This window comes from Grammomys surdaster, unplaced genomic scaffold, assembly GCF_004785775.1.
Source record: "Grammomys surdaster isolate TR1022 unplaced genomic scaffold, NIH_TR_1.0 125852, whole genome shotgun sequence".
Classification (NCBI taxonomy): domain Eukaryota; kingdom Metazoa; phylum Chordata; class Mammalia; order Rodentia; family Muridae; genus Grammomys; species Grammomys surdaster.
The window spans coordinates 1,503,421-1,531,405 of NW_021620678.1; the positions used below are offsets into that span (position 1 = coordinate 1,503,421).

At 47.7% G+C, this 27,985-nt stretch overlaps 3 protein-coding genes across 4 annotated transcripts; 2 read left to right on the top strand and 1 right to left on the bottom strand.

Moving 5' to 3' along the window:
• The first annotated feature begins 539 nt into the window (after positions 1-539).
• Positions 540-15,442, top strand: Mief1 (mitochondrial elongation factor 1). Of its 2 annotated transcripts, XM_028789962.1 has the most exons (5): positions 540-894; positions 8,759-8,908; positions 9,908-10,085; positions 10,275-10,537; positions 11,411-15,442. In XM_028789962.1, the coding sequence occupies exons 2-5, from the start codon at positions 8,765-8,767 to the stop codon at positions 12,215-12,217; spliced, it is 1,392 nt and encodes a 463-aa protein (XP_028645795.1). In that variant the 5' UTR covers positions 540-894; positions 8,759-8,764; the 3' UTR covers positions 12,218-15,442. The 2 variants fall into 2 exon arrangements, with proteins under 2 accessions (XP_028645795.1, XP_028645796.1); XM_028789963.1 differs by lacking the exons at positions 540-894; positions 8,759-8,908 and having other exon boundaries at positions 9,980-10,085; positions 10,361-10,537.
• Positions 15,443-17,287: 1,845 nt separating this feature from the next.
• Positions 17,288-19,657, top strand: Atf4 (activating transcription factor 4). The gene is made up of 3 exons (XM_028789946.1): positions 17,288-17,788; positions 18,326-18,643; positions 18,749-19,657. The coding sequence occupies exons 2-3, from the start codon at positions 18,418-18,420 to the stop codon at positions 19,573-19,575; spliced, it is 1,053 nt and encodes a 350-aa protein (XP_028645779.1). The 5' UTR covers positions 17,288-17,788; positions 18,326-18,417; the 3' UTR covers positions 19,576-19,657.
• Positions 19,658-22,943: 3,286 nt separating this feature from the next.
• Rps19bp1 (ribosomal protein S19 binding protein 1) lies at positions 22,944-26,363 on the bottom strand. Its single transcript, XM_028789999.1, has 4 exons — positions 26,278-26,363; positions 26,035-26,169; positions 23,645-23,742; positions 22,944-23,454 (listed from the first exon to the last, which is right to left on the bottom strand). The coding sequence occupies exons 1-4, from the start codon at positions 26,327-26,329 to the stop codon at positions 23,311-23,313; spliced, it is 429 nt and encodes a 142-aa protein (XP_028645832.1). The 5' UTR covers positions 26,330-26,363; the 3' UTR covers positions 22,944-23,310.
• Positions 26,364-27,985: the final 1,622 nt, after the last annotated feature.

The window sequence follows — 27,985 nt, forward strand, 5'->3', positions numbered from 1 at the left end:
GCATGTAGACAAACATGCAGGCAAATACCCATACACATAAAAGAAAAAAGTAATAACAACGACGACAAAGCCACTCAAGGTAATGTTGCTTAGATGGTGGTACCAGGATGCAGATAGAGCTAAACCCTGGTCTCTAGCCGCTCTAGGTCACACTTACTGGTAGAGTTCTGTTCCAGGTGCTTTTTAGGAGCAGTTCTCAAAATAACCTCACATGGTAGATATTCGCATGATGTCATCGTTATCTGTGTTACAGTGAGGAAGCTGACGCCCACCGTACTTTATACTAAGTGCCCTGGCAGTGGGATGGCACAGCCAGGACTCAAGCTCTACATCTTGAACCCTGGTGAGCCTTAAACTGAACTTCCTCAGGAGGGGCTGTTAACAAGGAGGAATCTGATCCCAGCTTTGCCATGAATCCTTAGAAGTCTCTGAATCTGCCTTTAAGAACCTCTGACCCCCCTTTGCCCCCCCCCTCCTGAGTGTTTAAGAGGCCCTGCTATCATCAATTCTGACTCTTCTGTGTCTTCTCTTCTGTTTAGAGTGTGATACTTAGTCCTTGTCAGTCCCCCATGGCCCCGTGGAGCCGAGAGGCGGTGCTGCGTCTGTACCGGGCTCTACTGCGCCAAGGCCGAGACCTTCGCTACACTGATAGAGACTTCTACTTTGCTTCCATCCGCCGAGAATTCAGGAAAAATCAGAAGCTTGAGGATCTGGAGGCTCGAGAGAAGCAGCTGGAGAAGGGCCTGGTCTTCCTCCAAAGCAAACTAGGAGGCCTTATTTAGGATCTTCTCTTCCCCTCCTACCCTAATTCCAAGAAGAGGACAAAGGTGCCTTCAGTAGACGTTCCTGGCTACCCCCCCCCCCCCACCTTACAGATGCATTAGGAAGCCTCAGGTAGGTAGATCGTTAGAGTTCAGTTCCTATCCAGTTTGTCTGCTCAGTTATACTGTATCACATCATGCTTGCTGAAACAAACACAAGCTTATCATTACTGAATAGTTAGTATAGCAATCATATTTAGTGCCTGCTTTCAAATCCTGCACTGCTAACTAGTAGCTGAGGGATACAGGCAAGTCTCTAGACCTTCCTAGGACTTCATCTGTGAAGTAGAGATAATAGTCCTTAACCTCTGGGTTGGGTGAGAATAGACCCAGACTGTGTACTAACGTCACTGAAGTGGTGTGTGGCAGGTGGGACATTTTCGAGCCCCACCAGAACAGAGCTCTGGTGTTTTATCTCACAGACTCATATATTAGAGACTATTAGAAACGAGTAGTTGTGTTCTTGTGCCCTTTTGTAAAGTTGAAGTTGCATTTTTTATTGTGGGTGTGGGTATATATGCCTTAGCATGCATGGGGAGGTCAGAAGACTTGTGGAAGCTCTGTTTCTTTCTCTATTTTGGGGATTCTGGGAGTTTTGAACTCTGGTCTTCAGGCTTGTCAGCGACTGTCCTTATCCACTGAGGCATCTCACTGACCTTAGCTCTCTCTATTCCATCAAGAAGCTCCACTGCAGCATAAGGGCCATGTTTAATTCAGGAACCTTTCAGAGGTTCCTTTAGATGCCTAGGCTCTGGGGATAGAGAAGAAAGAGTCCATTAAGAACTGTAGACTAGGGCTGGAGACATGATTCAGTGGTTATGAGCACTTGTTTTTGCAGAAGATCCAGATTCAATTCCCAGCACTCATAAGATGGCTCACAACTGTTCATTAATTCCGTTTCAAGGGATCCAATGGTCTCTTCTGGCCTCCATAGGAATCAGACACACACATGGTGCATAGACAATAAGATAAAATAAATCTTAAAAACAAAAAACAACCTTAAACTAAGGAGGAATTCAGTGGGCAGTAATTCAGATAAGAACAGGGTTATGCCAAGGCACGGTATAAAAAGCTGTGGAGATAGGAATGAAGATGGCTCTCTTGGTTGGAAGGAGAGACTTGTGGTAGTTACAGAAAAGATGTTTGAGGTCTGCTTCAAATGAGAAGCAGAAGCTTGCTGCGGTGCAGAGAGCATAAACATGGCCAGGTGGACACTTCGCCTGGTGCCCTGGACGTGTCTGGCTGTGGGTAGAATGGAACAAGGAGTGTGATGGAGTGGACATTGGGCTGTGAATGGAAGGAGTTTCCTGTTATGGAGCCTTAGTGTCTGAATGGGGGACCATCACAGCCTTTGGTTTTCTTGCTTTTGTTTGTTTTGAAACAGGGTTTCTCTGTGTAGCCCTGTCTGTCCTAGAACTCACAGAGATCCACCTGCTTCTGTCTCCTGAGTGCTGGGATTCAGGATATGCACTACCACTTCCTGGCTCATCACAGCTTTAAGAAGGGAGTGACAATCACATTTCTGTCTTGGACTGCCAGGGTAGTGTGGAGAACAAATTGGTGAGAGACCTAAGAGGCAGTGAATTTGGTCAGTAGTGAGCTGGCCATATGGACCATAGCATAGTCGACGTGTGTGCCATGACAGCATAGACAGCAGCAGGACTTGGTGGCTAGCTGGATGACAGAGAAGGCGAAAGAGGCTGAAGGGAAGCCACATGAAGCTTGCGCATGGTTGTACAGCATGCTGGTGATTCCAGTACCCAGAAAACTGAGGTAGGAGGAGCCTCAGTTTGAAGTTAGCCTGGGCAACACAGATGGTGTTTTAAAACAAGGAAAGAAAGGCACAGAGTATAACTGTGGTATAAGGCTTGCTGTTGGGTAGAGGATAATGCTTGCTGAGACAGAAAGCAGGAACCTACAGTGTCTTCAGTTCTCAGCCACACTTGATTGGTAGACTGGCCTTGGGCAGCACAGGACCAGCATTGGGGGATGCCCATGGAGTCTTCTCTGCTCGGGGAACGGCAGTGGGTCTGAAGAAGGAGGGAGTTACCGAAATGGATTCTGATGTTTTGATTGTGAGTTGTGCTATATGTTGCCATCAAGGGAATAATTAGGTTTGGTGGTATTAACCTGCAATCCCAGTACTCAGGAAGCTAAGGCCAGAAGACCACAAGTTCAAAGTTAGCCTGGGACAGGTATTAAATTTCAGGCCATCCTCGGCTGTACAGCAGACTGTTTGGGAAAGCCTGGGACAGGTAGTAAATTTGTCAGTCTAGGCTAAACAATTGCCTGTATCTGGAAGAAACAAATAAAGCAAAACAAAATGCTCAAATGCCACAGGGTTAGTTCATTCATTACAGTAGAAAACTTGTCAACCATTACACTCATAGCAGGAATGTGCCAGAGTGCTCCCATGAAGCTGTAGTCTAGTGGTTAGAGGGGTTGTGTGGTGTCACTGCCTGGTGGGAGTCCTGTGGATTGGTTCTCCCAGCAGTGGAAGCTCTGGATTAAACCCTGGCTGCACACTTTACTGACATGTAAGTTACTCTGGGCTAGTTATTGAACGTGTACCTTAGTTTCTTCATCTTTAAAATGAAGATAACAGCCAGGTATTGTGATACATACCTGTAATCATACCACTTGAGAGGAGGCAGGAGGGTCAGGAGTTCAGGGCGAGTGTTGACTACATAGGTAGTTTGAGGGCAGCTTGGGTAACATGGTTCTGGGGAGGAACTCATGGTTGACAACCTGTATGGAGCACTCAGAATGAAGCCCCATGATCAGGAGCGGTGCTGAGGTTTCTGCTTAGGCTCAGTAATGGATAGCTGTGTGCTAGAGGCCCCGGCGCAGTGCATAATCTAACGACGAATTGAGAAGGACGCTTAGTGAGGCCTGCTTGTCCTCTCAGGTCTTTTTTGACCCCTAAGTTGTGTCTTTTTTTTCTGTCAGCTATTGGGTAAATCCCTTTCCTGAATAGAAGTCTTAAGAAAGACCTGTAGTCAACCAGGGAGGTTACAGACTTACACAGAAATGTAGGGGAAAGGGAGTTAAAACCAAAGTGTTTTCCTTTCTTCGTTTTTTTGGGTGGTGATGCTAGGATGGAACCCAGAGCCTTGAGCATGAAAGGCAAATGCTTTACCACTGAACTATTCCCAGCACTAGTGTGATATTTTTTGATTGGCTTTGAGGGAAATGACTTCTAAGTTCTAGTTAGTTAATTTTGGGATGGGTCTCACTATGTAGCACTGGCTGGCCTGGAACTCACTTTGTAGACCAGGCTGACTTCAAATTCATAGAGATCTGCCTGTACCTGCCTTCCCAGTGCTGGGATTAAAGGCTTACATTCCCTGCTACTTGTATGTTTTGCCTCTGAGGAGAGTTGGGAGGAAGGTTGGAAGGTGGGAGAAGGCCAGAGGCAAACTGCTTCTGAGGCTTTTTGGGGTGTTGTTTGCTGAACCACTGCATTCACTGTGGGCTAGTTACTGTCACATGCACTCAGACTGCACATGGTTATGGAAATGGTTATGGAAATGTCTGCATTTATTCTGTCTTGCTAGGAACTGCAGTAACGCCCTCACTGAGCAGAGACACGGGTACTGTCTCATCCGTGTGTCTAGGGAAATAGTTTACATAAAGCTTGCTTGCGTTGTTTACAGAACACAGTTCTCCCAGCCTCCTTCTCTCCTGGTTACTGTTTTCTTTCTATTTATTTTTTTTGTTTAAGCCATTTTAGGTGGTTAAAGTGCATAGGTCAGTAATATCATGCAACAGGTAGGTTTCCAGAACTTTGTTTTTTTAAACTGGCTAATCTGAAACTGAACCTATTAAACACAGCGCTCCTCCTTATTTGCCTTGAGGAGCCAAGTCTGACTCCTTGTCAGGGGAGGAGTCTTATGTCTACTGGAGGTTGGAGGCAGTAGAATCAGGGTTGATGCTGGAGGGACAGTAACCTGAATGAGAAGGGTTTAGAGACCTTGTCTCCCTGTGAGCTTGTGGGTGCTCTCTTCCAGGACACCAGGTCTGGTGTGGCACTTAGTCCTTGGGTGGGGGTGAGTATTGAATTAGATTACTGGGGAGGCTCTTAACAAGCCTGCCTGCCCTGCTTCCCAGTTTTGATCTCAAGCCAGCAGAGTGTCAGTGTTCTTGAGGCTGTTTGAGCTTCATCTTAAAACACGCAGTGTAGCTGGACAGTTGGTCGTAGCCCTTCTCTCTTGGATAGAAATCCTGACTTAATGATGGCTGTCCCTTGGAGGCTGGGTTTACAGTGGATGAGGTACGTACATGCATTGTTCCAACTAGTGCTTTTCCTTACTACAGCCGTGTGATTTGGCCCATGAAGTAATCATAGCTGAGGGGTTAAGGGACCCATTTGAGGTCACCCGACAAATTAGCTCAGGCCCAAGGCAAGTACTCAGGTCTCAGGATTCCTGACTCTAAAACCCATATTTTACTGTTACACTGTACCCACTGTGATCTTGTGAGACATTCTCACTTGACTCTCATCAGTGAGGCCTCAGATGGCTCCGACTTGCTGTTGCTTTAAAGGATGGTTTAGAGGGTTCTGCATCTAGTGCTTCTCCGTGTTGTAAATCTGCCTGTAAAGGTTTTTCTTAAAATGGAGGTCATTTGTGGACTTAGGAGTGTTCTGTCTTTCCTGATCAGAATTCTCTGCCTCTGCTGTGGCATGTATCCCATCTCTGTGGTAGTGGCAGCTGGAAGGACAGTGAATATCTGTCTTACCTGACCCCATGTGTACATGCCATGTTTAACTCTTCTTTGGTTTCACTGTGCGTTTGAGCATTTGAGGAATATATTTTAATTGGCCAAATAATCTCTCATTGTATCCTTGAACTTAAGGCTTTAATTGAAAATAAAGGTAGAGGAAAGTGCTGTCTTGTGGGCATAGTGAGGGAAAGAGTATCTTTGGATTTGACAATGAGTCCTTTTTTTTTTAATATGGCTTCCATTACAAGTGTCTGTCACCTTGCCTGTCAACTTGACTATATCTGGAATGAACTACAATCCAGAGTTGGAAGGCTCACCTGTGATCCTGATCTTGAGGCTGGGAGATACAAGTTTCTGACCTGGATCTTGGCATGGAGATCTTGAGGGATAGTGGCTATGAATCCCAGGAGACTAAGGCAAGGAGATCTCTTGAGTTCAAGGTCATCTGGATGAAGCAAGTCCCAGATCCAGGCATGGTGGCACACACCTTTAATCTAGGCCACACCTTCTGCTGGAGACCCACATAAGGAAGATTCACTCGTCTTCACCTGCTTGCCTTGTGGGACTGAGCAACTGCTAGATCCTTGGACTTCCATTCACAGCTGCTGCTGACCATTGTTGGGGAGTTGAACTACAGACAGAGACTACCCATAAGTTCTGTGACTCTAGAGAACCCTGACTGATACAGAAGTTCGTACTAGGGACTGAGGTATTGCTGTGATAGGCCTGACCATATTTTTTGTTTGGAAGAATGTGGATTTGGAGACTTTGGATTTGGAAAGCCATGGAATGCTTCAAAAAGGTATTAATGGGCTATCCTAGTAGGAAGATGGAAGATGTTGTTGCTTTGAGTGATTTGAACTGTGCAGACCTGATCCAAGAGGTTTCAGTAGAGAAGAACTTCAGTATGTGGCCTAGAGACTGTTTTTTGTGGTATTTTGGTGAAGAATATGGCTAATTTTTACCCTTGTCTGAAGAGTCTGCCTGAGGAAACTCAGATTGATTGCACTGACAAAGGAAGTCTCAGAAACACCCATCATAGACTGTTTTCTGGTTAAGTCTTATGAGGAGCATTTTAAAAAAAGAGTAGCAAATTGAGGAAGGAAAAATATAAAATGTATAGTTCAAGTATTAAAGAGGCACCAGGAAGTGAGATGGAGCTGAATTCTGGGTTCAAGGATACTAAACTTGATTAAGGGTGTGGGACTTTGGGGCATGATCCTACCTAGCTAAGTTTAGATTCAGACATGGAGGTGCACACCTTTAATCCCAGGAGATAAAATCAAGCAGATTTCAAGGTTCTGATTTCTGAGTTCAAGGTCAATCTACAGAGTAAGATCTGGGACAGCCAAGGTTGGGTAGTAAAGGAATTGGAAAATCGAAAGCTGGTGATAATGTAATAGAACAAGGGGACCATGTTCCAGGTCCAGCAAGCAGCAGAACTCGGCAGCTTTGGCCTTCTATCGCTGGCTTTATATTCAAGAGGGGAAGGAGACTACAGGGACAGTTGATGCTGGTTAGCTAGATGGAAGAAATTGGTGGGATGATTAAGAAAAGACCAGCATCACTGATGTGAAATTTTCTGGGAAATGTTTTCTGAGAGCCCAAAGAAGCTGTGGTCCAGAGATAGCCAAGGTTGTACCTCGGTCTGCGCTGGACTCGGTAATGTGTAGAGTTACCCAGGTGGTACTGGTTTTGAAGGCACAAAGAGGTCATGGAGAGCAGCTGAGGCTTGGCACTGTGAGAGGCCAAGGAAGGCATTGGTGAAAGTGCAGCCTCAGTTGCAGTTGATGTCCCAGGATTGAAGGGGTCATGCAAAGGAATTGAGGCTTAACACCATGAAGAGAGCCCATGAGAAGCTATTGGTGAAGCCTAGCTGCAACGGAAGACCACAGTGTATTGGAAATGCCAGTCCTGTGGGATGATCACCAAGAACAGCAGCAGCATTGGAGTGGATCAAAACTTAGAGAACTACAGAAGGCAGAGCTGGAGAAGTGATGTCAGCCCTTTGGAGGAGCCCAGATCATGTGTGGATCCCAGACATTAGAACAAGAAACTGTAACATCAAAGTTGCCTTGGAAACTCCAAGATGTTTGAGATGCCAGAGCCATAGGATATCTGCTGAGGAAAGCTGCTAAAAGAGAGTGGAACCAGTCCAGGAGAAAGAAGTTTGTTGCAGTCAGCAAAGATGAAAAAGGAGTTGAAGATCTGAAGACTGCTTTGACATCAGCCTTGGAGATGCAGAGTTTGGAGTTTGCCCAGCTGGTTTCCTGTCTTGATTTGGGAATTATAGTTAAGTGATTGGATAAATCTCAGAAGAAGCTTTGAACTTTGGACTTTTAACATTGTTGAGACTGCTGTAGACTATGGGGACTTTGGAATTTGGACTAAATGTATTTTGCATTATGCTATGTTTAGGTATGGTCCCCATAGACTCATAGGTTTGAACAAGCCTTTAGGGGCCAGGGAGTAGAATGTGATGGTTTGTATATGTTTGGCCCAGGGAATGGAACTATTAGGAGGTGTGGCCTTGTTGGAGTAGGTGTGTCACTGTGGTTGTGGGCTGAAGACCCTCACCCTAGCTGCCTGGAAGTCAGTCTTCCACTAGCAGCCTTCAGATGAGATGTAGAACTCTCAGCTCTGCCTGCACCATTCCTGCCTGGATGCTGCTATGCTCCCACTTTGATGATAATGGACTGAACCTCTGAACCTGTAAGCCCCAAATATATGTTGTCCTTTATAAAACTTGCCTTGATCATGGTGCTTTTTCTTTTCTTTTTTTTTTTTTCTTTTTGGTTTTTCGAGACAGGGTTTCTCTGTGTAGCCCTGGCTGTCCTGGAACTCACTCACTCTGTAGACCAGGCTAGCCTCGAACTCAGAAATCCGCCTGCCTCTGCCTCCCAAGTGCTGGGATTAAAGGCATGCACCACCACAGCCCAGCAATGGTGCCTTTTCATATCAGTAAAACTCTAAGGAAGACAGTGGAGTACTTCACTGGAATACATAACTAAGACTGATTATGGACTTAACGCTAGTCCCAGGTCAGTGAAAGGTTTTCTGCTTTATACACTGGCATTTCTTTTCCTGTCACAGGACCTTATAGTATGCAGTCCTAGATTTCACATGCAGTATTCTTGGCTGTGATGGGGAGGGACATAAAGAGGGGGTTCTGTGGTCCCAGGCGATGATGGCTGTGTTGTCTTTATTCCCAGGTGAAAATGGCAGGCGCTGGTGAGCGCAAAAGCAAGAAGGATGACAATGGCATTGGCACAGCCATCGATTTTGTGCTCTCCAATGCCCGGCTGGTGCTGGGTGTGGGTGGAGCAGCCATGTTGGGGATCGCCACACTGGCAGTTAAGCGGGTGAGTGTGTGCAGCCTGGTCCCAGGATGGGACGTGGTAAGTTACCTACAAAGAGTTCTCCTGAGGTAGACTGACACCATAATTGGAACATAACTTGCTCGTCTGGTAGCTGGCTTCTAGGCTTCTCCATAAAGAGATCACTGGAGATGTAAAGAAATGTATCCCAGCAAGTAAAATACAGTAACCAACCCAACTACCCTTCCTTCTTTAATGGTTTAGAATAGCAACCACATGTATACTTCTGTTTTCTTCTCTTACTTTTTAAAGCATCTATCTCTCTCTGCATCCTCTGACACATCTAGAAGCTAGCACTTAGACAGTGCGTGGTGTTTAGTACCTCTGAAGTAAGAGAACCCTCTTAGTCCATGAGTTCCACTTCACAGTTTCAGCCGACCAGACTGAAAATGCTTTGTTAAAAATTGCATTTGTGGACTGGAGAGATGGCTCAGCTGTTAAGAGCACTGACTGCTCTTCCAGAGGTACTGAGTTAATTCCCAGTATCTCCATGGTAGCTCCCAACCATCTGTAATGGAATCCTCTTCTGGTGTGTCCAGAGACAGCAACAGTGTACTCATAAGACATAAAATAAATAAATAAGTTTTTTTTTTAAAAAAAGGAGAAAGGGCAAACCTAATAGTTTGTCTTTAAAAGAAGACTAATAGGTAATACCACTGCTACCTTTATTACAAAACAAATGTCTGATGTCCTTTTTATATGTGCCCTAATTTAATTCATATACTAGAATTCAGATTGTGAATGGCTAATACTGATTTTGTTGGACAGTCCTGATTTAAGTAAAATTAACTTGTAGTAAAGTGGAAAAAAATTGCCTGGAGATATAATTCAGTAGTAATGTTTGCCAAGCATTCACAACAAAAGACAACAAAGAATTTCTTGAACTTAATAAGGCAAAGAGTCTGGGGAAGGAGGGGTGTTGGGAATGAGGTGGAAGAAGGAGGGCTGGTATATGTATGTCCCGGGTCTTCTCTGCTATTGCAGATGTACGACCGGGCAATCAGTGCCCCTACCAGCCCCACCCGCCTAAGCCATTCAGGGAAGAGGAGCTGGGAGGAGCCAAACTGGATGGGCTCTCCTCGACTATTGAACAAGGACATGAAGACAGGCCTGAGCCGGTCCCTGCAGACCCTTCCCACAGACTCTTCTGCCTTTGACACAGGTGAGAAACTCCTTGAGGTCTTTGGGACTGCTTCTGCACTTAGAGCTGCTGTGGTGCAGACACTTCTCAGTAGGGAATGGCAGGCACTTTGCCTTTTGTGCCAAGTCCTTTTCCTTCCTGGGACTGGGACTTTTGTGGCCTGAGCAAGCTTGGGCAGAGTTCATATGCCTCTCTCTCTTGCCTTGGCAGATACATTCTGCCCACCCCGGCCCAAACCATTGGCCAGGAGGGGCCAGGTAGACTTGAAGAAGTCACGACTCCGCATGTCCCTGCAGGAGAAACTTCTTTCTTACTACCGGAACCGGGCAGCCATCCCTGCTGGAGAGCAGGCTCGGGCCAAGCAAGCTGCGGTGGACATATGTGCTGAGCTCCGGAGCTTCCTGCGGGCCAAGCTGCCTGATATGCCGCTTCGAGACATGTACTTGAGTGGCAGCCTCTATGATGAGCTGCAGGTAGCACAGTTCTTAGGAAGGGTGGGCCTGGGTGTGGACAGATGCTTCTTTCTCAGTATTGGGGATTTTCAAGAAAGCTATCGTTTCTGGGCCTCAACCAGAAAGCTTTGTGCTTACAAATCCTGCCCCACAGTAGTGTTTGTTTCTCTGCTCCATTCTTTCTCCTTTTTACATCATACTTATACTTTTTAAGATGCTTTAGGGGCTGGGGTGTAGCTCAGTTGGTCTAGACTAGTAGTATATTAGGCCCTGGGTTCAATTCCCAGTGTTGCATAAAATAGGCGTGGTGACACAAGCCTATCATGTCAACACTCAGGAGATAAAGGGTCAAAAGATTAAGGTCAACCTCAGCTATATAGTTGAGGCCAGCCTGGATTATATGACATCCTAATTCAAAAATAAACAAAAAATTGAAACCCTGAACCAGGGTAGCTGGTTCTAAGAAACCTGCCTAGTACTGTATTCTTGTCCTGCTCTCTGTGTGTGCTAAGTGAACCATTGGTTTCCATTATTGTTGACAAATACAAAATGGTAGGGACCTATGTTGTAGGTAGCATGTCTTAAGCATAGTAAAGTCCTTTAAAACCTTTCTTTAAATTCTGGGACCAGTGAGATGACTTAGCAGGTAAAGATGTTTGCCACCAAATCTGATGACCCAAGTTCAATTCCTGGGTCCCACATGGTTGAAGGAGAGAATTGACTCTTGTAAGTTACCTCTGACCGCCACATGTCATGACACATCAAAAGCATTGTGTGTGCATATGCATGTGCATACACACACACACACACACACACACACACACACACACACAAACTGTAAAAAAGAATTAAAACCAAAACCAAAACCAACTCTTTCTAATTGTGCTCTGGCAGGTGGTGACAGCTGACCATATCCAACTCATTGTCCCCCTTGTGCTGGAGCAGAACCTGTGGTCATGCATACCTGGGGAGGATACCATCATGAATGTCCCTGGTTTCTTCCTGGTTCGTCGTGAGAACCCAGAGTACTTTCCTCGTGGTAGCAGTTATTGGGACCGCTGTGTTGTAGGTGGCTATCTTTCCCCAAAGACAGTGGCAGACACCTTTGAGAAGGTGGTGGCAGGCTCCATCAACTGGCCAGCCATAGGGTCCCTCTTAGACTATGTGATCCGACCAGCACCACCCCCAGAGGCCCTGACACTAGAAGTGCAGTATGAGAGGGACAAACATCTTGTCATTGACTTCCTGCCATCAGTGACCCTTGGTGACACGGTCTTGGTGGCCAGACCACATCGGTTAGCTCAGTATGACAACCTGTGGCGGCTGAGCCTTCGTCCTGCTGAGACGGCACGCTTACGGGCTTTGGACCAATCGGACTCCGGCTGCCGGTCTCTGTGCCTCAAGATCCTCAAGGCCATATGCAAGTCCACTCCAGCTCTAGGCCACCTCACTGCCAGCCAGCTAACCAATGTCATCCTCCACTTAGCCCAGGAGGAGGCTGACTGGTCTCCAGACATGTTGGCTGACCGCTTTCTACAGGCCCTGAGGGGACTCATCAGCTACTTGGAGGCTGGGGTCTTGCCCAGTGCCCTGAACCCCAAGGTGAATCTGTTTGCAGAGCTCACCCCTCAAGAGATAGACGAATTGGGATATACCCTCTACAGCTCGTTGTCTGAGCCGGAGGTGCTGCTGCAGACGTAGGGCAGGTAAAGGCCCAGACTCTCCGTTAGAAACACTTGGCTACGTGGTTGGTGCCTCACAGGGTCCCTAGGTGCCTCCTGTTTTGCTGGTAACTGTCCTGGTCACTTCATGCTGATTAGAATGACATCCCTTCGGTTTTCCCACCCATCCCTATTTTTGTAACCAAACACTGTGCTCCCTCCTTGCCACCTTACTCTAGGCTGATTTTTTTTTTTTTTTTTGAACAAACAGAAGGTGTGGAGTGCTGTCCTCAGCCTTTGGGTGTTTTGTTTTGTTTTTGGCCCAGATTTCTTACTTTTCTGTCTGCTGTGTCCTGTTCTGCCCCCGGCCTCTTCTTGTTCGCTGTCTTCTTTGACTTTCTCTTTCTTTGTGCACCTATCCCCAGAGCACATTTGCCTGATGAAGATGTTGCCTGTAGTTGATGTCACAGAAGAGCGATTGCATGTTTCCAAGCTGAGCTCTGCAGTGTTTAGGTTCCCGGGTGAGGCTGCCAAAGAACCTCTGCCTTGGGGAATCGGCCTTTGTCCCTGGTTCCTGGAAAACAAGCTCATCTCTACCCTATGCAACTCCTGTTTATCTGAGCTAAGAAGTTTGAACCTGGGGATGGTGCATTGACCCACACTGAAGGCCCCAATGCAGCTATTTTATTAGAGGTTTATTGAGGTGCTTCTTTATGGCTATCAGTGAGAGCACAGGGGTAGGGTTCTAAAGCTGATTTGGAGAGCCTGTGTGTCCCCACTGTTTGTTTCTATATGTGGTCATCAAAGTCACTCAGATAGGGAAGGCTTGGGGACTTCACAGGCAGCATCTCTAAGATGCTGGTTTCTCCTTAATTGCTGGTTGAAGGTGGCCTTGCTTTAGCCACAGAGGCCAAGGGAAGGCAAAAGGAGGCAGTGTCAGGTGAAACCCATGACCACATTTGCTCTCTTGACAGGCTATACCTTTCTTAGGTGTTGCCTTAGAGCAAGAATATACCCAGTGCCAGTACCTCCTACCTGACCTCATCCTCATTGACATGAGAGTGTTTGCTGAGCACCGTTGGTACCTCCACAGGACAGACGCATATGACCATGCCAGCCCTGGTCCACACTTGATTCCTGGGGAGATTGGTGCTACCTAGGAAGAAAGTACATAGATAAGACCCACAGAAAAGATTTGGGGCTTCCCATGTTGCTGCTAAGATTGCTATTTATGGCCATGTAAGCCGATGGGTGGAGGAAGGGGCGTTTAGTATGTCATGTCATGTTATGTCATGTCAGTGTATCCTTTTTCTTCCATTCTTGACAAGAGACTGACAGTAACTCTGGTTCTGATTTGCCCGTCTAGTATTGTGTTCTCCCATCAGGTCTGTCTTGTTTATCTATTCTTACTACCTCTCCATCAGTGTGATTCTAGTGACGCACTCTGTGGCTGTGTTGGCCCTTCCTAATGAGGGTGACACAAAATGACTATAAATAGCACTGACCCTGCAGCAACCCATTTGAAATTAGGGTAGAGACATGCCCCCTCTCCCCATAGGTTAGGAGGCTGAGCCAGGCTATGTATTTAGCCTTTCTTCCTCTTTTCCCACATACATGTAAAGACTTCTTCAGGAGTTTCTTTTTGATTTGTGTAAGACAGTATGAGAAACTTGATAAACCCAAGAACTTTACCTGAAACATGCCCTCCTGGTAGTTAGTAAAACAGAATAGCTGAAGATATCATTGCTGAGTTGGATTGAGTAGGCATGGGAGGGCTGATGTGGAAGGTCCTGCCTGTTGCTGCCTGTTGGAGGGAGAGTTGACAGAGTGCTGCAAACTCAGATTTTAGATAGGATTCAGGTTTCTGGCCATACGTATTATAAGACTCCTCAGCTGTCATCTCTGAACTGATTCTATTTAGGATGCCAGAAAGAGTGCAAATGAATTCCCCAAACTCGAAGATGTTCAAGATTCCAAAAGTTCTAAATCACAGCCATATGTTATTGAATTTAGGAAAAGCAATGAATTTATCGTTTGTCATTGTAAATTTAGGAAAAGCAATGAATTTATTACCTGTCTTTATGAACAGCTTTGACTTTGGACTATGCTTTGCAAAACCAAAATCATGACTTGGCCATCTTATAAGCAAGTCCTCAGAACAAGGACAGGTGGGACCAGCTCTATCCTGGTGGGTTTGTGGATTAGCTGGGCGCGCCCTCTTTACTGTCATTCTTTGTCATAAAGTATGGGAGGCCACATGCTCTGGGATGCTTGGATGGAAGAAAAGATAGTCTGCCCTGCTTCTCTCTACTTTGTTGAAAGACCCAGTTGGCTGTGCCACCACTCTGCCTTTCTCTTCCGTTACTCCCACTTTGCCTGGAGGAAATGCCACTGTTAGGCCCCTACTTCTGTCTGGGAGGTATTTTGACATTGTCAAGATTAGCAGACAATATACTTGATGCCTAAAACTATACTCATTACCCTGGTAACCAAGTAAATCCAAGTTTATTTTGGTTCTTCTCTGTTGCCCTTTCCCAAAAATGGAATTCAGGATAGCAGTATTTTTCTTCGTATTAACAGTTGAGACTTTTAAGAAAAAATAAAGAGAGTAACTGTTGGAGTGGCTCATCATCTCCCAGAGTTGGCCCTGGCTGACTTTACTCCACTGTAGTCAACTGAAGGACTCGGATGGTTAAGATGAGTCAGCTTCAGGATGGGGGATCCTGAGAGCAGGATGCACCATGTGCTCAGAGCCCTCTACCAAGGTGTACTTCCTTGGGATTATAACTTGATAAAACCGGAAACGTCTGCTACAGCTCTAGGTTTTTTAGTATAAAGCTCAAGGCCAAGGTAAATGAGGCACTTGGGAACAGAGTTAATCCTTGTACCAGGCTAGGAGGTTGTAAGCCTCTCAGACTGAGTGTCCAAAATACCAGCATGTAGGTTCTATATTTAACTGCAGGTGGGTGTTAACTTTTATTTTGATCACCTTGTAGTCTTTAAACCCTTGGTCTCTGAGGCCAGGTCCACAGCTTGCCTTCCAGTCACTTGCCTGCCCTTCTGTGGTGGTCATTGTGTTAAGCTGGTAGAATGGAATCAGTCACTAATCTTTGTGTCCTGTCTTGGCTGGGTCCGTATAGGAGCAGCTTAGCTCTAAGGCCCAGAGAACCTTTATTCCTCTTTCTCCATGAAGGAGAGAAATTGAACTGGTGAAAACTGTCTTCTGCAGCATGGGAAGAAGAAAATAAAATCTCCTTTCCAACAATTCTGATGTGTGTATGTGGTATCAGGTATTTTCTTACATGGGTGCTAGGAGTAGGATGGGGGAAAAAGAAGCCACCAGACATTCTCCTGTGATCTCTGTAGTGTCAAATCAGGGTCAATGTTTTTAAACTTCTGTGTGACCAACCTATATGGTCAGGAGCCCTTGTTAGAGCTGAGAAAAAAAAATTTCCATGACTGGTTAAGCAAACTTTATTTAGACTGGCCAGCCAAGCAGCCCCTCACTGGTGTTAGAGGTCTCTTTTACGGGAAAGCATTAAGGTTGATAGAAAACAGCTGTTGGGATAATTGGCTGTTAGCAGCAAACAGAGGAGTTGGGGACTCAAGGCTGCCTGTGGGGTAGATCCATGGATAGGAAACAGCTGCCAGGATAACTGGCTGTTAGACAGGAGGCCATAAAAGGAAGTGTAAGCTTATGTCATCTGGAAGGTTTCTGGGGAGACATTTTTTGTGTGGCAAAAGGCAGTCATGTATCACAGGTTCAGGAGTTTTAACAAAGCAAAGGGTGGGCATACATACATCCTGGGGTTACAAATTCAGCATAGGTTAAAAAACATGATTTGCAGGATACATTATGCTTAGGGGACAACCTTGTAAGGAATGTCCACTTAGCAAGGTAACCGTGTGGCAAAGACTAGGTGACTTCTGTATGTGTGCACAGGAACTCGTGACTTCTTTGGCGATAAAAAACATCTCATCATGTAGGCCTGTGCGTTATAATTGTTTATAGTTGGTTTAGTCTCAGTAAATAAAGGGTCCTCTGAGGAAGGAGGATGAATCATGGAGTTAGTTATTTGGGAATTATGTTTGAATTAATGGCAATCAATAACCATATAATCAAGGATGACCTTGGACTATGGCATCCCAGTGCTAGGATCGTGTATACTAGTGTACATGGCTTGCAAATAATCACCGAGCAGTAAGTGGCAGGCGCTATGCCAGCTGATTGGTATTTATTTGTGTGAGTCACTTAAAAGTGGAAACTCAAAAAGATTTTCAGGTTGGAGTTGGGAAGAGAGCCTCTCAGCACTTCCAAAACATCTTTTATGGTGAGTTGGCCTTGACCAGTACCTTGGGCTTCCAACCACTTAAGTGGCTGCTCACTCATCAGGATGACTTCTTGGGAAGATTATACCTGAAAGTTAAGTCTAGGGAGTTAATCAGAACTCCCTGGGGCTTGAGAGCCAACCGAATAAAACCTGATCTTAAGGGAACTGACCCTATACAAACCAGCAGTGAGAGCACCTCTATGATGGGAAGATGGGCATGTTTTAGAGTAGGTTAGACCTGAGGTTAGGCATACTTTTCCAGTACAGGGTTCAGAGGAAAGACGCAGAGCTGGAGGAACCGGAATATCTCCCAATAAGGCCCCAACATGAACGCCCTGCCTCAAAGTGCGGTCCTTGGACTGACAAGAAGCTGAAGGCTTGGACCAGGTAATTCCGGAGGGCCTCTCCACACGCCTGAAGCCTGCCCATTCGGTTCTGAGAACAACAAATACAGGGAAAGAGGGCTTCCAGCCCAAGGGTCACTCCTGGAAAGCTGTTTGCTCCGTGCCGGGCCAAAGCTACACAGGAGCGATGCCGGAGAGAACGCAACTACATCAGGGTGACCTCTGACAAGAAGCTGGTATGACAGTCTGGCGCCTGAACCTCTGGTGGCTCCTCCCTTCCCATATAATGCTCCTAGAGCGCCCAGGTTCAGAGCCAATAGAAACTTGAGGTTTAGATGACTCGCCACGCCTGGGCCAATCAGCTCGACGCGCGCTCCAACGGCGTCTCGCGTGATGCCCAGGCAGCTTCGGCTTTGACCGTCATAGCTTTGGCTAGTTGTCTCTCCCCGCCCTATAAAACACCGGAAGTTCGGTAAGGAGCGATCCCTCCGCACTCCGGAACGTGACTTCGGCTGCTCGTAAACCTATAAAGTAGTGCACTTTTCTCCTTTCATGGGACCTTCAGGATAGTCTATAACGCTACAGTTATTCCCCGAGCACAGCGGAGAAAGGTTGGGGCCGGCCACAGCGTCAAAGGGATGCGGTTAGGTGGAGCTGCGGCAGGGTCACGTGACCATGGAGGGAGGATACGTGGTGTGCTGCGTCTCTCTCCGAGGCTATAAAGGGCGGGTTTAGGGCGTGCCGCCGCCATTTCTGCTTGTTCTCTGCCAGTTGTAGTTGTGTCTGCTGTTGGTCCCTTCCTCTTTCCCCTCCCGCAGGGCTTGCGGCCACCATGGCGTATTAGAGGCAGCAGTGCCTGCGGCAGCGTTGGCCTTTGCAGCGGCGGCAGCAGCACCAGGCTCTGCAGCGGCAACCCCCACCGGCTTAAGCCATGGCGTGAGTATTGGGCCGACGACAGAGCAGGCCGTGTCCTTTGCTGGGGTTGGGTGCGGCCTGGGCGCGTTGGCCAGCATACGCGGCTTTACAAGTGGCCGGACGCGTCGGCCTTGTTTGCGTGACCCCGAAACGCCGGCGCTCACGGGCAGGGCTGGGCGGGCGGCGTCGGGGGAGTAGTGCCTAAAACCCTGCAGCTTTCCCCTCGTCTTTTCTTAACTTAATCACCTCGAGCTTTCCGGGGTCCCGATATCGTCCTGCGAACGTGGCGAGCCCAAGATGGCGATGGGGCGGGGGTGTGAGTCACGGGGGCGGGGCGCGGCGGCCTTGGCCGTATTAGGACGCGAGGACAAGCTGCTTCCTCTGGGTGGCCGGTGAAGCAAAGCTAAGCCTCCATCTTGTGCAACCCGAGCTGGCGGCTGGGGAAGCTTACACAATGGCCTTGGCCTCACGTGCTCACCATTTAGAAGCTTCTGGGATTTGGCCATCCAGCATCTTAGATAGAAAGATGATTGGACTTGCTTTTGGATCTCTATCCAGGCCTTTCACGAAATCCAGCAGCAGCGTTGCTGTAACGGACAAAGATACCTTCGAGTTAAGCACATTCCTCGATTCCAGCAAAGCACCACAACATGACCGAGATGAGCTTCCTGAACAGCGAAGTGTTGGCGGGGGACTTGATGTCCCCCTTCGACCAGTCGGGTTTGGGGGCTGAAGAAAGCCTAGGTCTCTTAGATGACTATCTGGAGGTGGCCAAGCACTTCAAACCTCATGGGTTCCCCAGCGACAAGGCTAAGGCGGGCTCCTCGGAATGGCTGGCTATGGATGGGTTGGTCAGTGCCTCAGACACCGGCAAGGGTGAGTAGGACAGCTGCCCCAGTGTGCTCTTTTCCTGTGGGTCTGGTGTTCTGATGGCTTTCTGCCTCCAGTATATGACATGAATTCCTGAATTTTTTCCCCTAGAGGATGCCTTTTCCGGGACAGATTGGATGTTGGAGAAAATGGATCTGAAAGAGTTTGACTTCGATGCTCTGTTTCGAATGGATGACCTGGAAACCATGCCAGATGAGCTTTTGGCCACGTTGGATGACACATGTGATCTTTTTGCCCCTCTAGTCCAAGAGACTAATAAGGAGCCCCCTCAGACAGTGAACCCAATTGGCCATCTCCCAGAAAGTGTAATAAAAATCGACCAGGTTGCCCCCTTTACATTCTTGCAGCCTCTTCCCTGTTCCCCAGGGGTTCTGTCTTCCACTCCAGATCATTCCTTTAGTTTAGAGCTAGGCAGTGAAGTTGATATCTCTGAAGGAGACAGGAAGCCTGACTCTGCTGCTTATATTACTCTTATCCCTCAGTGTGTAAAGGAGGAAGACACTCCCTCTGATAATGACAGTGGCATCTGTATGAGCCCTGAGTCCTACCTGGGCTCTCCCCAGCATAGCCCCTCTACCTCCAGGGCCCCACCAGACAGTCTGCCTTCTCCAGGTGTTCCCCGTGGTTCTCCTCGACCCAAACCTTATGACCCACCTGGAGTTAGTTTGACAGCTAAAGTGAAGACCGAGAAGTTGGATAAGAAATTGAAAAAGATGGAGCAGAACAAGACAGCAGCTACTCGGTACCGCCAGAAGAAGCGGGCTGAGCAGGAAGCCCTCACTGGCGAGTGTAAAGAGCTAGAAAAAAAGAATGAGGCCCTGAAAGAGAAGGCAGATTCCCTTGCCAAAGAGATCCAGTATCTAAAAGACCTGATAGAAGAGGTCCGTAAGGCAAGGGGGAGGAAGAGAGTTCCTTAATAGGGTAGTCGGGGTGCTTTGTGCTTGTACATAGTCTCATGATGCTGTGTTTGCTGTAATAAATTATTTTGTAGTGAAAGTACCTGTGCTGGTTTTCTGTGTCTTTCTAATAGACTGTGTGGAAGGTTGGATACAATAACTACCTCTGGGGTCACCCAGCTGAGCTGTTAGGTAAAGGGAGGGGGCCTGAAGTCCACCTGTTCTATTGGCCTTGTGCCAGATACCTGCCATGTAAGTAGGTAAGATACAGCACACAAGAGGATTAGGTTTCTTAGGCTTAAGGATAGAGCTGCTATTCCCTCTGACAGATTGTGAGGCTGTTTCCACCTGGTGGAAGGGCAGAGAGGAGTGGTGTGACTAAGCAGTGGACAAGCACTGTCTACAGAGGTCAAGATGAGGAATATAGGCTTCCTGGGCCACCTGCGTTTTACATCTGGATACTATAATGTATTAAGAGCTGCGGGGTTAAGGCTGGATCTTTCACTTTCCCAGTGCCAGAGACATGAGTGTTAGCTGTTCAATGTGTCCGAAAAAAAACACAAGACTGCCCTCCCCTCAGCACAGCTGTTTTAAGCCCCACTCCAATCCTTCAGTTTGTTACTGCAGATCCCTCCCAAAATGAGATTAAAAAGCCTACCGTCACCCCCAACATTGATACATTTGACCAAGGGGCAGCTTAATCCAGCCTATGGACATGATAGTGGGAGGAAGAGCCTGAGAGAAGAGGGAGGGGACAATGACTAACCTTCACTTGGCAGATGGTTTTGTGCTTGAGAACTATGTACTGCTCCACTTCTATGTAGAGTTAATGTCACTTCAGTCCTTCAGACCACTCTGGCAATGCCCTAAACGAAGTTGCACATAACCCAGGTTGGTCTTGAACTTGAGATTCTGCCAAGAATGACCTTGAACTGTTGCCCCTCTGGCCTCCACCTTCCAAGTGCTGTTAAGTGGGTTATAGACATGTATCACCACACCTGATCTGTTAGGTGCAGCCTGGGATGTGCATTATAAAAGAGTCAGCTAAGATCTAGCCATCCTGACCATGGTGACTTGCAGCCTTTGCCAGGTATTTTCAAAAGGCTCGAAGTACTGCTCGCTCCTGTTTAGCCAGCTCAGACTGGAGCTATTAGTTCTGGGTGCTGGCAGAGAATGGTCTTCAGTTTTCCTACCACTAGTAATTGCTCACCATGTACTATGAACTATCAGAGATGCAAACTGAACACAAGATGAAAAGCTCAGCTTTCGTGAAACTTTCCTTCTCTGAAGGGAGACAGGTACAGCAAAGATAGGATGTAAAATGGCTGGCAGACTGGGTGGAGGACCTGCTCTAGGAGGAGTATGCTGGGGGCAGGGAACAAGGTGGGGCCTGGGTGTGGGTAGGATGATACAGCAGCAGCCCCACTTCTGCAGCAGGCCTTTTGGCTCATTCTTGTTATGCAAGCAGAAGCGAGGCTGTAACCCGTGAGATGGTGGATGTAGAAGACTTGTAAGGAGTTAAGGCTCTGCAATGAGACCCAAGTGCTAAGCACCCAGGCAGTCTACGGGATGGCCACGGTGGATGGCAGGTAAATGCTCAAACCAGTACCTAGTGACATCTTCAGAAATAGACCAGCTCAGGTTGGGGGAACCGCAGAGCAGACTGCTGGACCTCTTGCTTAGGCCTTTCAGAACTGGGAAATAGTTTGTGTATAAAGAGGGCAAATACCAGCCCACCCATTCAGAACCTGACCAGCTCCAGTTGCACCTTGAACTAAGCCCTCCCTACCCCACAAACAAGACCACTGTAGGCCAGGCTGGTGTCCTGGTGGTTGGCTTAGTCCCCGAGAGACCACCAGTAGCAACCCTGCTCCACTATGCAGCTCCCTGGACTCACAGAGGACCAGGCAGTTGTGGATGCCCAGCCCACAGCACAGAAGCCACAGGAAGCATGGGGGTGGGGCAGCAGCTCTCCAAGTCCAGAGCACCAAGTTTTTAAACTGGCCTAAATGTTCGATAGTCTTCATTTACTTGGGATGCCTCAGTTGGGGTAGGCTTCCCTTTGCTAGACCCCCATTGACTTGAATGTAACAACCGGTGTTCTTTTACCTGGCCACTGGTGGGTAAGGTTTGGGATAATGGTCAACACTCCAGCTTTTCCTTCTTGGCAGGCAGCCAAGAGGAGGCCTTATACCAGGAAAGGTATCAGATATCTGGTTGCATCCTCTAGGTGACCATGTGACCAAAGATGTGTGCTCCCTAGAAAGGGGCCCTAGAGAATAAGCACTGGGCTGTTTGCTAAGCATCTTATTTAAGGAGGAAATGAGTCCCCAAGGCCACCTGAAACTGTTGCTCCTCTGAAGGACAGCAAAACCCAGCAAGCAGGCAGAAGAGGTGGAAGATTCGAAGACCAGCACCCATGTCCCTTTCAACAACCCACATCACAGAGGACAGCCCGTGCCACGGACCGCCCAGAGCGCCCATCACTAGCTCATATTAAAGCACACTCCCATCCTCCTGGTTCCTGCTTGCTATGACCTCCTGGATGGATGGTCATGCCTCCCAACAGGCAGAGGTCACCTGGAGGCAGAATCCACGCTAATTCCACTCTGTGGTAGGTAGTTGTGTGTCCCCATGTGAGAGCCAATGCTGTTTAAAGGTAAAGAATTACCTGAGCAGGGACAGTGAACCCTGTTCTCTTACTGAAGACAAAGCCCTGTCTTGTCAGGGTCCCATCAGGGAACTGACCAATCGTCACTGAGACAAACCTCAGGAGTCCCACTGAGCCAATGGAGGAGGCAGGCTCAGGGGAGAAGGCGGCTGTGTGAAGGCCATCAGTTTTCACCTTAGGAATGTGTCCATCTGCACTGAAGGGTCTCCTGGTTCCTGTGACAGGTCACCCCTTCCCCTGCCGCTTATGCTGTTTTCCCCAGTGTGCTCATTCCACATGATCATTCCTTTGTCACCTGTGTCTCGCACTGTGTTGCTGGAGAGTCCAGTTTGCCCTCTGAGGGGGCACAAAGCTTTCACTGCTGTCCTTGGTTGGGATACAGACTTAATATAAACCTGTTGAGGACTCCTGAAACCATGACCTATGCCCCGGTATCAAAGGACATAAGACCTTTTGTTCTCTGCTGGTGCCATAGCAGACCCAAACTCCAGCAGGGTGGAGGCAGCTTGACTCCCAGGCCTTTCTGTCCACTTCCTGGGCAACTCTAGCAGCTGTAGTGACCATGCCCAGAGAGGAGGCCCTTGCTGGTAGAAGGAAGGCATTTATGCTGGATCAATGCAGGTGGACTTTAACATGGAGAACCTAGATCCACATTGAGATAGGAGACATGTTGTAAAACACACACACACACACACACACACACACACACACACACACATTTGAATACCCACTTGCCCAAATTACACGTTTATTTGAACTTCCAGCTCCTTGAGGTGTGGTCTGAGCGGGCCAAGTACCTAGCCCTGTTTCACAACAAACAGCCCCAGGACCTGATCCTGGTCAGAGCTTACAGGTCAGAATCTTTTCTGATGGCTACGCCAAACCAGTTTGAGGGAAAATTTGCTGCAGGGCTTGCAGCTCTGTTTCAGTGTCCCTGGGATAGCAGCATACGGCTTCCTGAGCCAGGCTAGATTTGCACTGCCATCTGCTGGTCGCCCATGGCACAGAGCTGCAGGGACACAGGACAGCAGAGGTATGCCAGTCAAAAGTTACTGACTTTTGTCCCTACCGATCCTCCAGGAAGTCTAGCTGCCAAAATATTCCCTCTGGAACTTCTGGAAGTCTTCTTCAGTGAATACAGTGCCCTCAGCCGCCTTCTTCTTCTTCTTGTTCTTTGTCTTGGCCACTAGCCGATCACAGGCTTTCCGGCCTTGGTTCTGCTGCAGAATCTGAAAAGGTTCAGCGAGGAATAGAACATCCATTTTGGGGGCACAGATGGAAACCTCTGAGATCACAGGGATTACAGATCAGGCCATGGCTGGACTAACTCCACACTATATTCAGGGCCGAGAATCACATGGATTCTGAGAACAGCCTCAGTATCACCCCAGGTCCTTAGAGCTTGTGCCCTAAACAAACCTGCTCGGTCACGGACTCTGGCACGGTGCTTCTCGTGCTGGTCATAAACTTCAGGTTTGCCTTGAAGTGGTCTCGACACTGCCGTTTCTGGTACTCAGCTGTGGGTGACAGGTAGGGCATGTCATTTCAGACTTATTGTACCTCAGAAACCTTCTGGGTCCCTTCCTCTGCCAAAGGCCCCACTGTCCTTTCCCTAGAAGGGAATATTTCAACAGCCTGGTCTCTTTTTAACCAAATCTACATTTCCCACAGGTCCTGTCTGCTGCATATCCACGGACCCTATTGGATAGCTTCAGTTAGTCATGTGACCATGTCTCAAGCCAGGCATGCTGGTATGCATCTGTGATCCCAGTACTGGCGAGGCTGACACAGGAAGACTACTGCTCCTAGCTACATAGCCAGACGAGAAAGGGTTATGTTTAAAAACAGCATAACAAAAACCCACCACCACCAATAAATAACACAAGGTCCTCCCTGAGCACAGCCATGCATCAGGCAAGCAGGACACATAGGCGTCCTGTTTTTATTTCTATAGGAAAAGAACTGAGAAGCAGTGGAACAAGCATTTTAGAGAGTATCTATTTTCTTCTTAGGGGTTCGGGGCAGAGTCTCACTCACTCTGTAGACCAGGCTGGCCTCTGCCTCCTGAGTGCTGGGATTAAAGGCATGCACCACCACCACTGTGGCTATTGTCCTGCCATTCCTACTTACCCATTATATACTAGGTTGTGGACTGGCCACCGGCACCACAGAAAATCCAGGGCTGGGGGTGGGAGGTTAGTCCTGTGTTTTGAAGAGCTCCTACCTCAAGGCAGACGTGAAGGGGACCCCAATAATTGGGCAGGGAGGCACCTCGACATGAACTTGTGCAAACTACTAGTGTCTGCACATGCATCCTAGCTCCACCTCTGCTCATGGTGTTTCCTCTTGAATGTCATACTTTTTAACAAGGACTCCCAGGCTGGGTGCTGGTGGTGCATGCTTAACATCCCAGCGCTCAGGAAGCTCAAGCAGAAACTGATTTAAGTTCATGGCTAGCCTGTGCTATATAGTGAGGTCCAGGACAGCCTGAGGCACAGGGTGAGATCTTGTCAAAACAAACCAAGCCAATGCTGCCACCACCATCCCAACCCCCAAACTGGGAGAAAAAACAAACAATGAAACCCAAGTACCTCAACTCCCTTTATAGAGCAGGGCACATGGAGTCAAAGAAGAAGGCAGCGTACCATCCTGTGCCCCTTCTCCTTAAGGCTGGAGGTCTTACTAACTGCCACATCTGCTAAGATGCTCTACCGGAAACAAGGCTTCTGTTTTGCAGAAGTTCACCAGTAAAGGACATCCACTCACTTTTGCTATCCCTACTGTGATGGAAGATGGCACTGTCACCTGAGCAGAGCACATTAAGAGCAACAGCACAGGGACACACTGCCTAGCTTCCACTTGCACCACCAGGGCAGGTGCCTGTTTCTATAACTGTAAAGTGGAGGGAAAGAACTGCTCACCTCACAGGGCTGCTGTGAGGGTCAAACAAATTAACACTTTTACAGGGTTGAGAAGGGCAAACTGTTGGCTGAATGCTTCATTTCTTTATATGTGTATGTATGTGCACCTCAAGTGAGTGTCTGTGGAATCAGAAAACGGTATCTAATCCCCAGACCTGGAGTTACAGGAAGTTGTGAGCAGCAATGTGGGTTTCTGGGGGCTCCAGGTCCTCTGCAAGAGCAAGTGCTCTTTAACCACTGAGCCAGCCCTCTATCCCTGGTGGATACTCCACTTTGACTCCTGCTCAAGACCCATTAGCCTTCTTTCTTCCAAATTCTCAAGCCTTTCTAAGGCGGACCTCTTTTTTACCTGGCAGCTCTTACTTTCTCAAGTGCTCAGCCTTAATGTTGCTTCCAATTTGGCTTGTTAGTCTGATTCTCCCTCGGAGCACTGTAGAACCTTTTACCTCGCAAAAATTTGCACGCTAGTTTTGAGACTTTCTGATGCTTCTCTTTACACTAGGGCTAGAGCTCACAAGCACCTGGATCTTGCGTTTCACTTGCCTCCACAATCAGGTCTTGCCTTGAACTCACCATGTAGTCAGGAAAGACACAGAACTTCTGATTCTCCTGCCTCCACCTCCCAAGTGCAGGGATTACAGGTGTGTGCTACCACTCCCAGGTCTTTCCCTCTTTCTCTCATCCTGTTAATAGCTACATAGCAGTCAATAGCAAAGAGACAGAGCTGAGAGGCCAGACTAGGGAATTAGATTGCTTGGGTTCGAAACCTGTCCCCTACCATTTTAACACTCTTCTTGTCTTTTCCTTGTTGAGTCTCGTTTGGAGCCCCGACTCGAAGGCGCTGCCCCTAATCCTGCGAATGCTTCGCAGTCTTCTCTCCTAACTCACCTAGAGCGGATTTAGGCACCTTTCCCTTCGCTGAGTTCCGTAGTTTCAGGGCCTGGGAGGCCTTGGCCCTCGCCCTCCGGGTCCGCTTCACCGGAGTCCCGCTAGCCTTGACCTGGCCTGGGACGGCTCGAGGAGCTGTAGGGAAAGGCAGCGAAGGACCGAGTTGGAGGGTGCGCTTTCCCTTCCCACCCGCCCAGTCGGCCGTCCTGCACAGCGTAAAGTCGCAAGACAAGCCCGTCTCACCCTCGGACGCCGCCAGAAGCTCCAAACCGCGCCGTAGCAACGCCGCCGACATCTTTCTGAGCCCCGCCCACACGCTGCGAGTTACTTCCGTCCGAGCAGTGTTCGCTCCTCCGCGGAAACTGGAGCAGGAACCCAGGGTTCCGCAGCGAGCGGAAGTGCCTCCTTAGAACGCAGGTTCAATGGCTTTCCTCTAGCCCCAGGAGGAGCAGGGAACTGGGGGCGTGACCAAGGTGCAGAAGCCACAGTTGTTCAATTTCTAAGTAACTGGTCTCTTGTGATCCGGGCTGTGTGGACAGATTCGACTTCTAGTCTCACTGGACTAGTCAATTCTGTCCAGGGGCCAAGCGTTGAAAAAACTGAGTTCCTGCAAAAGAAGTGGTTCTTTTTACTTTCTTTTTAGACAAGGACACATATAGCCCAGGCTGTCCTTGAACTCGATTGACCTGAGGATGACTTTGAACTCCTGATCCTTTTCTCTCTGCCTCCCAAGGGCTGGAATTACAGACCTAAGCCACTCTGCCAGGCTTAGACGATTTTTCATGAACTTCAAAGCAATACACCGGTCCTGTGCACTATGAGAATCTGTATGAAAATCATTAAAGGCATTTGCCAAGGAGGTTAGGTGTCGCGCTTTGTAGTCCTGCTACTTGGGAGACTGACCGGAGAGTATTGCTGTGAGTTCCAGGCCAACTTGGGCTGCATAGCAAGACCCTGTCTCAAACAAACAAGCAAACCAAACCAAAAGAAAAACCCAAACTAAAAAAACCAAAAACCCCCTGAAACAAAACAAAGAAATAAAGATATTTGCAAACATGCAAAATAAAGTGCTTTGTTTTGAAAAATACAGTTATTTGTTTCAAAATGCTGTTTATATTGTTGGTTGTTAAGCGAATCAGAGAATATTGCTGGGCACAGTGATATGACACTTAGAATACCAGCCCTTGGGAAGCCGAGGAAGGAGAATGGCAAGCTTCAGGTCAGCTAAGATTACATAGCTACATTCCAAATTCTGGACCAGTCTGGGTTACATATGACAAATAAGAAGAGCTAGGGTGTATTAATAATAGCTTGGTGGCTTTAATCCCCAGTATTGAAAAAAAAAAAAGGTCAGTTTTTAGTCTGATAAATCCATAAATATTACAATTAATATTACACATAGATATAAATATTCTATCAATAAATATTACACATAAATGTTTCTTGGTTACCTGAGCTTTTGTTTTTGCTTTTAATTTAAAATATATATACATGGATTTTTGCCTGCATGTACGTCTGTACACTACAGGTATACCCGGTGCCTGTGGAGGCCAGAGTGAGCATCAGATCCCCTGGAAAGGCATTACAGACTGGGGGCTGGAGAGACGGCTCAGTGGTTAAAAGCAATGGCTACTCTTCCAGAAGACCTGAGTTTAATTCCCAGCAACCACATGGTGAGTCACAACCATCTGTAATGGGCTCCAATGTCCTCTTCTGGTGTGTCTGAAGACAGCGACAGTGCATTCAAATATATGAAAATATACTTATCCTTTTTTTAAAAAAGGAGTTAGTGACTGATGTGAGCCATAGTGTAAGTGCTGGGAACAGAATCCAGGTCTGTTGGAAGGGTATCTAGTGCTCTTAATCTGTGAGCCCTCTCGCTGGCCCTGAGTTTTTAAGAGTGAAAAGGGCTTATTAAACCAAAAAGGCTGAGAGTCTCTAGTCTAGAAGT